This window comes from Misgurnus anguillicaudatus, chromosome 19, assembly GCF_027580225.2.
Source record: "Misgurnus anguillicaudatus chromosome 19, ASM2758022v2, whole genome shotgun sequence".
Classification (NCBI taxonomy): Eukaryota; Metazoa; Chordata; class Actinopteri; order Cypriniformes; family Cobitidae; genus Misgurnus; species Misgurnus anguillicaudatus.
The window spans coordinates 35403790-35416928 of record NC_073355.2 but is presented as its reverse complement, the minus strand read 5'-3'; the positions used below and the strand labels follow the sequence as shown (position 1 = coordinate 35416928).

Below are 13139 nucleotides of genomic sequence, written 5' to 3'. Positions count from 1 at the left end.
GTTAAGTAAAGTCTGAGACTCACCTGCACGTGAAGGTTTCGCAGCCCTTTAACCTCCTCCACACATTCCAGTTATTCTTTATAGTCTCGGCTTTCTTCCATCTGGTGGGTTGAAGTGTTTTGGTTTAGTTTGAATACCTCCAATGTGCTGCATTGGCTCTCTGGTCATCTTTCATTCCTGTTTTTACTCTAGGTTTTTTCTCTCAGACTGTCCTCCCTTTTTAGTTTTTCTTCACATTTCTGCCTGTCATCCTTTGTTGGTTTTATTCTTTTTCGAAATAACTTGTTTTTTATAAATTGAAGTTTTCAATAAACTTTTTATATTTTGAAAAATAATTACTTAATCTGCAATACCATAATTTAATAAATAAAATGTATTGCTTTTTTCAATAACTTGTACACAAAATTTTGAGTTAATTCAACTCAATTTGTTGACACAACATATTATACGCAACTTTTTTGAGTTAATTAATATTTAATATTTCTACTAAAAAAAGTTTACTTTTTAAACTTTTTTTACAGTGTATTTAAGTCCCTGACCCCAAACATTAACCTTTGCCGTGTAACTCGTCCCTTTTCTACATGTTATTGACCTTTAAGAGTCAATACCTTCATACCTTCCTGATATTTTCACAGTCATCTTGAATAAAGATCTCCGTGGATTCAGATCTGATATCATGTGAGAAACCTAAAACCAAATCTGCTTGTGTTTAGCTGACAGCTCAGGTCAGTTTGAAGTTGAAAGAACTTTGGCTTGTTTGGTTTTTCAACTCTCTGAGTTATAAGACTGAATGTAGGCCAGCGGCGGGATGAGGATCCTTTTTTTTTGCATCTTTAATGCATTGTGAGCTTCATCTGGAAACACTGAGCACTATTAGAGCCTTGCCTCTGGATTTAAAGATTTTCTGGATCATTTAAACACGCTGTGATCCTAAAAATACAAAGATTAAAAACGTATCAACACATCACCACACTGTCAGCTGTTAAAGATCTCAGTCCTCCAAAACCTATTGAATTTCACATTTTTTTTAAATCCCTTTATCTGTAACTATTTAATTATTTCTCGGTCTTTAAAACAAGATCAAATTACCTAAAAAGCTAAATTTTATATGATGTTAAGAATTAGTTAAGTCTTTTTTATTTTGATTTAGCAAATAGCTTTTCTTGTTTAAAGAATGAATTTTAGTGAGGTTTGTCTTTAATATCTTAAACAATTTTGCTTTTCAAGTAGACCTATGGTATCTGTTTTAAGGTTTTTAAGCATTTTTACTGCAAACAAAAAATACTGAATAAGAAAATTATTTTATATGAATGTATGATTATTTTGTCAATACATAAATCACATTTGAGTTATTATTAGGATGTGATATTAAAGTCACAAATAATAAACGTTTGTATTTTCTCTTCTTTCTCCAGTGCTGTGCGCAAAAAACCTGGTGAAGAAAGACTTCTTCCGTAAGTATCCGATTTTCCCAAACTGTGAGAGTGTGTTTGTCTTTCTGTGGTGTGTTTTAGCCGGGACTCATCTGTTAAAAGCGTGCAGGGAGAGATAAGTGCTCTACCCTCACGAGACGCCAGAAATGTGGGTCAGCTCGAGCAGACAAACCAGCTGCTGGTTTGCGCGGCACGTTTTTCTCCGCCTCGACTCTTTATGCATTGTCAAACACAAACATTTTAGCCGACACCTAAAACGCTAATATCGGCTGAAAGAAAAGAAACTGCGAAAGATGGGCGGCAGGGTGGATAGACAAAAGATTGATGAAAGAAAAATGATGCAAATTGCATGAATTAAAAGTGTAAACAGTCTTTTGGCTGGATGGGATACAGCTACGGCCTAAATCATGCAAAAGGTTAGGATAAAAAAAAATTAGGATAAAAACCAGCACGATATCACAAGACTTTGGCCATTGCTGTATCCCTTCTAGCCACAACCTGAAATTGGTGATCTGTAAATGTGTACTGTAAGTCTCTTTGGATAAAAGCATCAACAAAATGCATATATGTAAATCTTTTGTGTCTTTGTTAGCCTGCAGAGAAGCTTGCAGAATTTCAAACAGCCATACAAAAGTGATTTATGACAGAAGAATCTAAAATATTTCGTCCGGCCCTGATATTATGAAATTATCTGTTTTCAATTGTAACAGAGGCGATCTAGTGTGTAAAAACTGTGCGTTTTGTAAAGCTCACTCTTGATCTCGAGAGATGCTCTGGTGACAGATGCCGTGGCCTTTAGCCTACTTTTTTGAGCTCCCAACTCTCATGCTGGACCAATTGGCGGTTTAAGTCCAGTTTGGAGCGGTTTCGAGTTCCGCTGGTTACACAACATTCATTTAATTGGACTGATTCGGTGATATAATGAAACATGCACATCATAGTTCACAGTATTATTTTTTAAAAATAAGGAATAGGGTTAAGTGGTCGATTAAATTATGTCATCGATTAAATGATACCATACACTAAATTTTAATGACTAAAGATGATGGCATGTAAAATGTATTGTACATAATTATTTATTTCATGTTTGCATGTGATTTTACAGGGCTGCCAGATCCCTTTGCTAAGGTGGTGGTGGATGGTTCGGGACAGTGCCACTCAACAGACACAGTGAGGAACACATTGGACCCCAAATGGAACCAACATTATGACCTGTGAGTGTTTATTCTGCTCCGCTTTTATTTAAAATCTTTCTTTCTCGGTCGTACACACACATAAACATGCTTGCAATTCAATTTGTTGCTTGCTATAGTGCTTTTCACAATTTTGCATTGTTGCGAAGCAGCATTACAGTAAATATTTATTAGTACAGGAAATAGAGATTAGAAATACATGGCTCTTATTGTATTTTTACATAAGATATACTGTAGTGATACTAGTCGGACAATAATTGTCTGCAAGTTTGTAATCGTGCTGTTAAATTCATTGTGTTTTTTTTTTAAGGAATAGTTCACCTAAAAATGAAATTCTGTCATTATTTTCTCATCCTCATGTTGTTTTAAATCTGTATAAATTTCTATTTCTGATGGACAAAAAAGATGATGTTTTGATAAATGAAGAGTTTCGTTGCAAAACGAGATAAATCCATTTTTTAACATTTTTGTCAAAACATGTTTATTATTATGTTATCATGTTATTATTTTGTTTTATGGTGCTACTTAGCTGTATTTTTTAAGTTATGAAGGTTTAAATCAAAACAAACCAACTGCAGTTGCATTGAAATTAATTGGAATGCACAACCAAAAAACGAGATTTAAAAAAACGGTGGTTATCTCGTTTTGCAACGAAACTCTTCAAATGATGATAAGCAAACAGCTGATTGTAACCATTGACTTCCATAGTAGGATAAACAATTACGATGGGTACCGTCAACTGTGTACTTACCATCATTTATCAAAATCTTTTGTGTTCATCAAAATAAAATAAAATAAAAATTCATACAGGTTTAGAACAGCATGAGGATGAGAAAATGATGACAGAATTTTTATTTTTGGGTGAACAATCCTTTCAGGCAAGTATCAAATTTATCACATGTATATTAACTGTAAAAATAATCGTTGTTAAGATTGTTATTGGTTTCTAAATGGACGGATGACCGAAATGATGACAGCTACATTAAAGAATGATCTACATTTCAAGAAATAGACAGGCATCAGAAATAGGGATGAGCGGGGCACAAACTAACGCGGGGTTAATTGTAATGCAGCTATTTTTATACCGAGCAATCTGTGCTTTTGGTCTTTTTCTCTTACTGTCAGAAGATGATCTCCTGTGAATTAGTGAAAAGTTTGGATGTGTTTTGGTTAAGATATTGAACAAAGAGTGTTTTGGAGGCATAAAAGTTAATTTTTTCATCTTATGTTTTTTTCGATATCTGAGTAAGTCACCAAATCCAACCTTATATTATTTTAATCACGGTCTTGTTACCTAAAACAAAACACCATTTTGAAACATGTCAACAACTCTGATAGCTGGGATTTAAATCATTTTTATACAGCGAGGTTAGTTGTAACACAGCGTTACAACTAAGCCTCCAATATACAATGATAATGAAAACAATGTAAATACTATTCACTGTTAATTAACTGTTTATACAATATCAGGGGAAATAACTGACAATTATCAGTTTTGTCTTAATTTTGCAGCCCTATTTATATTCATTAGATGCACAATAAAAGAATGTTTAGATGAAGGATCATGGATGGATGAATTATAGGCAGATATATAAACAATATCCACCTTTAGTATATAGACAAAATTTTATTAAATTATTTGTATTTAAACCAAATTTTCTAGCAGGCGTTACAACAAATCCTCTGTATGGGGTAAGTTGTAACGTTTGCACTCCTGTCACTTTCTGTGTAATTGTACGATAGCGGTAGGTCCCACAAACAAACTTTAAGTGTTCATTTGTAGCAGAGATGTGTGTGTTGATTGTGTAAAACAGTATTAATATAACTTAAATATTTTTTGAATTATAAAGCCAAAGTCAAAAAGCGTTAGGTTGTGCCACGCTCTCCCCTACTTATAATTAAATTCGAAGCCTCGTATCTACCTTGATGCTTTATAAGTGGACAATGTATCAGAATAGAAATAGTATATACTTTTTTTAAACTGAGACATATAGTCAGTTAGTTTGATATATGAGGTGTCACGTTAAACAGGACATGCCACTCCAGCCTGCATACAGACGCCCCCCAAAAAACAAGGGAAACTATTTAAAATTGTAATGTACATAAAGAATTTGCAAAAATATCATAAAATGTGCATTATTAACTTAATCAAAAATAGTGAATAGTGTTATATTAAACGTGATATTAGTAAAGAATAAAACCTATATCTAATGTCAGCTGTCTCTTAATTCAAGCGTTTACATGCGTACTTTTCTCCTGATGATTGTATAGCAAATTGGACTACACCACCCCTTTCAACATGACCTCGTATTGATTAAGGTGTTTACATGAAGGCTTTTCACTTTGATTGAGTCATCAATACGATTACAAACAGATTATTTGGTTGCATGTGATGTAAACGTACCAAGTGAGAAAAGCGACAAAGGCAAACTTTTTAAACATTTTAAAGTTATGAAATGTAAGCATGAGATGATAATGCAGAAAAAGATGTCTTTTCAAACCACATGGACTCACATCCAGCCATTTTAAGTCGTAGGTTTGGCTTTTGGGTTGTGGTTCTTGTCAGACTGTCATTAGATGCATCATGTGTGGTTTAAATTCGGTCTTGTTATATGTGAGTCACCACAAAGAAGTCTGTTTCACACACTACTTTTTCTCTACTAATAGATATTTTTTCTTTTTACTTAATGTAATAATAAATGAAATTTAAATGAATTTAGTTTTTGTAAAGTAAAGCAGTGCCTAAAAAAAGAATTCAAGGTGAACTTATGCTTATTTGGCACGTGCAAGAACTTCCCTAATTTGATTTCAAGCACTTTTGTAAAAGCCCAGGAGATTTTCTTCATCCAGCGGTGTAAGATTTCATGATCGTTGCAGTGCATCTGTAAATCTCCCAGCATCCTTCAGGCTTTGAGGATTTAGGTCACCGCCGCTGAAGTCGACTGCTCTATCTGTGAAGATCACAGAAAGGATTTTCATAGAGTTACTCTATACTCCCAGATCCGTTTACATGTTTTTAAGAGGTTTTATCTACAACTGCTGTTATCAACCGCTTCACAGCGCAGAGTAAAAATAGAAAGTTTCCTTCTGCCCGGGACTGTCACTTTTCCCACAGACCGAAAAACGAAAGAGAAAAGGGGGGTCGACAAACAAGGAGCGAAAAGATTTCCAATACTTGTCCCGTTCTCATGTGAGCTGCCAGTCTGGAGTGAGAGGAAGCACGCGTCTCTGTTTGTTTAGTTGCCAGGGCAACCGTAAGCTAACCCGCACCCCCCAGGACGACTGTCGAGATAGCCGAACTTGTCACGTCTGTACACGGAAAATAGGCCTGCGTTTCCACAGCCTCCCCTCCGGGAATACTGGATAGGGAACGAGAAAACCAAGCTTAAATTATAAATGTTTACGACATTTGACCGGGTAGGTGTGCGTTTTACAGAAAATTATCAACACTCATGATCAACAGAGAAGCGTTAACGCTTATGCCCCATGTAAATTAGACCATTAGACATTTAGTCGCAGCATGACGGATGTCAAGTGTCATGTCGGGTGTCTTATTAAAGGTATTGTGGAGGATTTTCTTTTTCCGGGTGGATCATCAAGACTATTGGTCCTCCTAGTTGTCAATCAAGAGTGTTGCGCAATTGCATTTTTTTAAAAAGTGGAGAAGGTGGTTCTTTTCTAAAATTCAAGAAAATCCTCCGCTATACGTTTAAACCAGACATGCATGGAAATAGGCCAGAAAAGGAAATTATTGGGGGGGGGTCAACGGTATTTCATGCCTTTTGACTTATTAACACAGTTTAAGGGTTGGTTTCCTCATGCTAAACAATAGGCAAAGTGTCCAAAAAGCAGTTGGACGTGTTAACAAGTATTTCTGTGCCGAATGCACTTCGCCAGGGTTCGCATAAGTTTCGGAAAGTTTTACCCAGCTGACATATCGTGTAAGCTATAGAGGTTATGCGTTGACGTCACTTTTCCACGTGACCACGTCGAGTGGCAAACATTCAACAAAATGGCTGGTTTTTATAGTGGCTGTTGCGAAAACCGCCAGTAAAACTGACTATTATCAGCTTCAGTTGAATTTAGTTGGACTTGATAGCCGAGGTGGACAATACTTAGTTACATTTTCCAAGCATCTGTGCGTTATTATGGTGTTTTTCTTGGAAAAAGTTTACTTCACTACATTCTAAAGCATAGAATCATGCTGTGTATTCTTTAATATTGCATATTAAAATTTATTTAATTCCTAATTACATTAAAATTGTGTACTTTTACTTGAGTAAAAGTATGCTAATGTACTTAAATAGTTAATGTAAAACAAACACGTGTATTTAAAACACGTGTATTTATGAAATGTAATAGAGTAAAAATTATGATAATATGCTTTGGAATGCATGTTTTCCAGAGAAAAACACTGATAAAATACAAATACTTGAAAAAAATACTTTTAAGTAGAAAGTAAAACCTCTGCTTGATAGTGACCGCAACTTATCAACCATCTGTGGTCTGTGGACATTGGCATATACGATCAATTTACTTCTCCTTTCGGTGTTTTTTGTCAGTCTGTAAAACGATAGCTCTGAATTCTTGTTAATCTGTTAGAACAGTCTACAGCTTTTCCCATTTCGAAGCGTTTTCATCATGTTTTCGCTAATGTCACGCTGTACTCAAATGCTGCCGCTCTGTCTTTTGCCACTCAGTGGGCGTAACTGCAGTCCCTCTCGGCGACTGTGACGTCATGTGCATACCCTCTATACATATAGTTTTTTTAAATGGGCACATCCCTTGGAAAACCACGCCCACACGTCAATGAGCGGGAGAGCGAGAACGGAGGACGCTAAGTTGTAGGCATCACTTCACACGGCAGCTTTGTTTTATATCAACATGAAAGAAGAAGTGTGTTTTTGGATATAAGGAGAAAAAAAGCCAGCCTTGTGGAAACAGTGGATATAGTTTGTTTATTCAGGGTAGCAGCAGAGTTTTGCGAGTGTGTTTGTTTAACGCTGGATTTCGTTGAAAAGTCCCAACCGGGTCATGAGTTGCATGCGGTAAGTGAGACTTGTTGTTGCAAATCGCAGCGTAAGTGCATGTAGTGAATAATAAGTTATCCATTGTGCAGCTTGGCTCGTGACTCGCTCCTCCCGCATCTCGTAACTCCTCCTTCTGAATTTTTTTATACGTTATTGGAGAAAATTGCTAGAAGTGATCTGTCTTTTATAAATCTGATAAAACTAAAGACTTTTCAGAGATATGAAGGCTGTAGTTCTCCCCTATAGGTACTCCAGATTAACATCAGATACGCAGAAACAGCGTGTGTTATGGGAGCTTTAAAAACAGGAAATTATAATGTAGGTAAAGAATTTGCATTAATGTCATGTGTGTAAACAAACGTGTACTTTAGCATTCCTAAATCTTGGAATACACTGCAGGATTTTTGCACTCCTATAAGATCATTACTTTATCACACTGTGCGACATGGATCATTTAAAATTGGGTACAACAAGCATGTAGACTGTACAATGATGACACGGAGGCTTTGACGCCTGTGTCACATGTTAGCGCAACGTCACCAGCATGCGCTAGTGGTAAACAAATACCAGTACGCAGGTCGTAGCAACAAACACACTGTGTGTTGATCATGCTGAATATCTGACACTGTCAGAAAACTACCGTAGACTGTCGTTGGACGCAAGATTGGGAAAACGTCCGTCTTCGAACCTCTCTCACTGTATGACATAGGACCACCGATGAAGAGCCACGATCACATAAATTGCAACGATTGTTTTACGACGGCAATCTTTCATCTGGGACAGCCAAAAATCGTCTGTAAGATTGTATGAAGTTTGCAGACCAACTGTGTATTTGTATTAATCATAAGGACATGTCTGAATGATTTGTAAGAATGTTGATACAAAAATAAAAAGCAGCACGTGGCACAGTGGCTGATATGCAAAATAAACAAAGCTACTGAAAAACCAGCTTGTCTGGTATGAAAGTACGTGCTGGAAACAGACCATCCGTGACCAACCTGGATCTAACAAGGTATTCCCAATACTGACTCTAATTCAATTGCATTGAAAGGAAACAGACTCCGGGACATGATTGTTGTACAGATAACAGTGTTTTAACAGGATTGGAAACTCCTGAAAATGTTTGGTGTCTCTTACATCAAGTGTAATGGAAAAAGCTTTAACCGAGTTAAACCATAATTATCTGTTGTGAACTGTTGACTGTACAGGATTTCGGGTTTATTGTCCTTATTCTCTTTCTCTATCTCTCTGGTCTGGTTTGGTAACTTCTTGTTTCTATTCTTCTACAAGATCTTGTCTAGTCCTGTTAATAAACACCTTGGCGTGATGATTCTCTTAGATTTGGTGGAAGGGTCTTTACGAGGTCAGACTTCAGTGCCGGTCTCTGGACTTCTTCAGAACTTGTTTGGGTCTGAACATCTAGCGATTTATTGAAGTTTTGTCTTCTCGTTTCTTTCTTCTGCCCGTTTCTTTCGCTCTTCTTCTAACCTTCCAAATTCTTTATAGTCCAAACAAGAAACTTTGCCCAGGAATTCTTTCCCATTGGCAGGTTCACAGACATTTCATACTTACGTTTTTTTTTGTCAGGCTGTTCCATTTGTTGTCCAGTTTTGGAGGCATTTCTGTTCCTCGATTATAAGTGAATCATTTGTTTGTCTAACACCATGCCAAAATATTCAGTCAAACCACCTACGTGCTTTCTGGAGGACCTGATGAAATTCATACGGTTGTGATGGAACAAGACAACGGTGCGGTGGCTTGTAGTTCCCTGTATTTTGGTTTATTTATTTGAAATTACATAAAGGGTATTTTCATACTAGAGACCTCTTTTAAGAAACTAAGCTCAGATTTCTTTATGTGAATCAATAAATAAGAACCAAATTTATTAACGTTTTAGTGTTCAACTTTTTGAGGGATCTCTTGACAGAATTGCAATATAATACACACAACTATATTATCAGTGGTGTATAGACCCCTTCACGGTTCACGCCACAGGCGGTTCCCACTGCGCATGTCGAGATCAGAAAAGTCAGTACAGCAGATTGAGTTGCGTATTATTCGGTATCGTAAAAAATGCCTACTTACGTCGTGGGGTGTGAAAATCGCACCAGGTCTTCCGTTAAGTTTTCGCGATTCATGCAGAATCTCAAAAACAAACAAAAAAACAACATCTGCGGCTGCAAGCAATTAACATGCAGACTGGGACAATGCAAATATCAAAGAGGCTTGTGTTTGTAGTGCTCACTTCATTTGAGGTAAGTCATCATTTTTTAGCCCTGTTAGATTAAATTATAAAGCCTAAATGGTATAAACAGTTTGACCCCATGCTGCGCGCGCACCCGATAGTCATTCAATGTTTACAAACCTTGAAGGGGTCTATAAAGACCTTACAAGATTAACTGTAGAATGAGCCGTTTTTATATGCATACAGTGTGGGTCCCCTTACGTGGAAGTCGCCGTTTCGCGCCGTCATGTGTGTTCAGTTGTTTAGTAAAGCGCATTTTGTCACTACTTTGTCTCAGATGATGACATGTTTGTCCTGTGGCAGACTCCATAGCTTCTCTATGCGTTTTCAAAGGGAATTGAGCTGTGGACTAAGCCGTTTGTTGCAATTCACGGTAGTGTTGGACGATATTCCCCATTTTGAGATCGTCCTATCGTCAGCCTGTAAGATGCGCGATACATGATAGTGTCGGGGGGCGGAGCAGTAGGCACTTCAAATATTTTTATGCAGAAATTAAATACAAAAAGGGTATCATTCCTCCCTTCAGTTGGAGTAGAATAACTTTTGCATAGATTATGATAGAGAAAAAATTCCTTTTCCTTTGTAAGCTGACAATTGCTGGAATCAAACAAAACTGTCTGCAGGTTTTGTTACCACTCAGGGCCAGAGTTATACACTTTAGACTTTAGAAAAAAAACATCAAAAAGTGCCTATTTATTTTTGTGTTTATTAGAGGACTGACAACACATACAACCATGTTTAGCACTTTCAACAGTGTTTTATGAAATTTTAAAGGGTTTCCTGTAAAATTATACCAAACTTTTGTATGTACACCTCTGCATGTAGGTATGGGAAGCTTTTGAAATTGGGTAGGCCAAATCCAGGTGAAAATCCCCAAAATAGCTTTAGGAAGTAGAGAGCAGTAGTCCAAACCGGCTGTTCGCTGTAGGCTTTGCAAGGGGAATTCTGTTAAAGAAAATATATCGCCTGGCAGGGAACTTTGAGCTTTATCATTTTGCAGGTATTATTTATGTTCTAACGGCAACATTACACAATAACTAAAGTTGGAAAAATGGGATCATGAAGAATGTGATCTTGAAATAACTGAAAAATATATGTTACAAGTTCTCGTCACTTTCTCAAGTACCCAAGATCTCCTCCCATGATGGAAGTATAGTTTATATTAAAATTATTGCGTTTAGTACACAACTGATTTTTTTTGTTTTCCTTCACTAGGTATATTGGGAAGTCTGACTCCATCACCATTAGCGTGTGGAACCATAAGAAGATTCATAAGAAGCAAGGGGCAGGATTTCTGGGCTGTGTGCGACTCCTCTCCAACTCCATTAATAGACTCAAAGACACAGGCTGTGAGTGTGTTTATGTTTGTTTGTTTGTTTGTGAATTCATGTGTAATTGGCTTTGCCCTCTTTTAGTATTCATATAATTAGCTCAGAAAACACAGAATGTACCTTGAGTGTTTGTAATTGGCTTCGAGTGGTTGTAAGTGTGCCAGCGGTTTTGTGTGTCGAGTGGGTGACTTGTTATAAAACACACAACTGCGTTTTTTTTTTTAATTTAAAGAAAAAAATTATGTCAAGGAGTGGCTGAAGACTCTCTATCTCTGATCTCCGCTCAGTGACGGTCTAGACTTCAGCCAACCAAAAACATCCTGTACTGAAATAGTGGCGTCGGCAGTTACACGAGCGATATTTTTCACTAGTGAACTAAATGAATATGTTTAGGATGCCACGGCCCCTGTCACGCTCTGTGTGGCTGCGTTCCAACCCCACGGTTGTGTTTTAAATGGGTTTTAAAGCAAGCTTTCCCTAGAAAGTCTCTAGCCTGACCGCTGTCCTGGATCAGCACAGGAAACCAGCAGTCGCTCCCACAGCTGGAAGTGATTCAGTTCACCATTTCCTGTTGCACCCCTCCTGTCTCACTGCCATCCTTCTCTATGTCTCTCTCTCTCATTCAGTTTGACACTACTCATTAGGCTGTCTTTAGTAAAGATGCATGATATATTGGTAACTATTTTGGCGTTTGCCAAACGGTTATTTTTTTACGATGATTTTGGTGTTTTATTGAATTATGGTGATTATTTTTCATAAAGAATAATATATCTGTGACGACTTTTGAAATTTGTAACTAAGGAATAGTTCAGCGGAAAATGAAAATTATCCCAAAATTGAATCGTTAAAATTGTTTGAAAAAAAGCGTTTTTTATGGATAGGTTTCTTCAAAAAGACCACATTTTGAGCAAAAAGCTGAGATAATTGCGTTTTTGTGAAGGACTTTTGATAGAGATCAGATTCAGAGCAATCCTTTAAACATACACAGAGTTTGAACTGTTTGCCCTAAGGCAGTGGTCTTCACAATTTTTTTCATGAGAGCCACACTTATGGGTCAGAGTCAATAGAAGAGCCGCCTTTACCGCAAAGTATCAAAATGTTTGTGCATGTCTGCTTATCAATCTGTCAATCTTTTGCAATGCAATAAATACAAGGGCAAATCATTCTTTATCATTTACCAGTCAAATTTGTAACTGAGACAAGATGATTTCCCTTAAAGACAAAAACAGGATTTTAATGCTAAGCATTCTTATAATATGCTTATGCAGTGCTCCCCAAACCACCAGGGGGCCACCTTTCTCGTAATTTCATGCGGCCCTGCACAGAACGGTTGGCGAGTGACATCTGTGCCGCGAGAGCAATTAGAAAGCGTAACAAGCAGTCTGATCTCACAGTACTTTGAGGTCATATGACGATCGCTCTGTGCAAGCGCTGCATGCGATTGAACACTCTTATCGACGTGCATCTTGATCTAATAGGTATGTTTTCTAACAAAGTTAGCGTCCGGAGCAGAAAACACAGTAAAAGCGCATTTCTGCATGATCATATCACTGTATTATTTACTGCCATGCGAGCCACAAATTAAAGCTTGCAGAGCCGCATGCGGCTCGCGAGCCGCGCAATGAAGAACACTGCCCTAAGGGAATACTTCGGGATTTTTATAAGTAGGGTAAGAGTGCCACCTGGTGGATAACAGTGGAAATACGGTTTGTCAGAAAAATTTGTGATTGGCAGGGAAGCGTTTCTCTTCATTGACAACTTAACCTCTTATGGAACGGCTGAAATTCCACAAGGGGGCGTATTTGTTCCTCAGACGTTGCACAATAAACGTGACATCCGAATATATTATTATAAACCGTAAATGAAAAGTGAGAGTCGAACGAATGTCCGGTAGTGAACTTATTGTT

The 13139-nt window shown here is 37.3% G+C and overlaps 1 protein-coding gene across 1 annotated transcript in view; it reads left to right on the top strand.

Moving 5' to 3' along the window:
* The window catches only part of smurf2 (SMAD specific E3 ubiquitin protein ligase 2), a 72942-nt gene that overhangs the window by 27159 nt on the left and 32644 nt on the right, over positions 1 to 13139 (top strand). The window contains exons 2-4 of the mRNA XM_055194664.2: positions 1416 to 1454; positions 2539 to 2647; positions 11117 to 11250. Of these exons, the coding sequence (XP_055050639.1) occupies positions 1416 to 1454; positions 2539 to 2647; positions 11117 to 11250 (282 nt within the window). The remainder of the gene's footprint in view (positions 1 to 1415; positions 1455 to 2538; positions 2648 to 11116; positions 11251 to 13139) is intronic.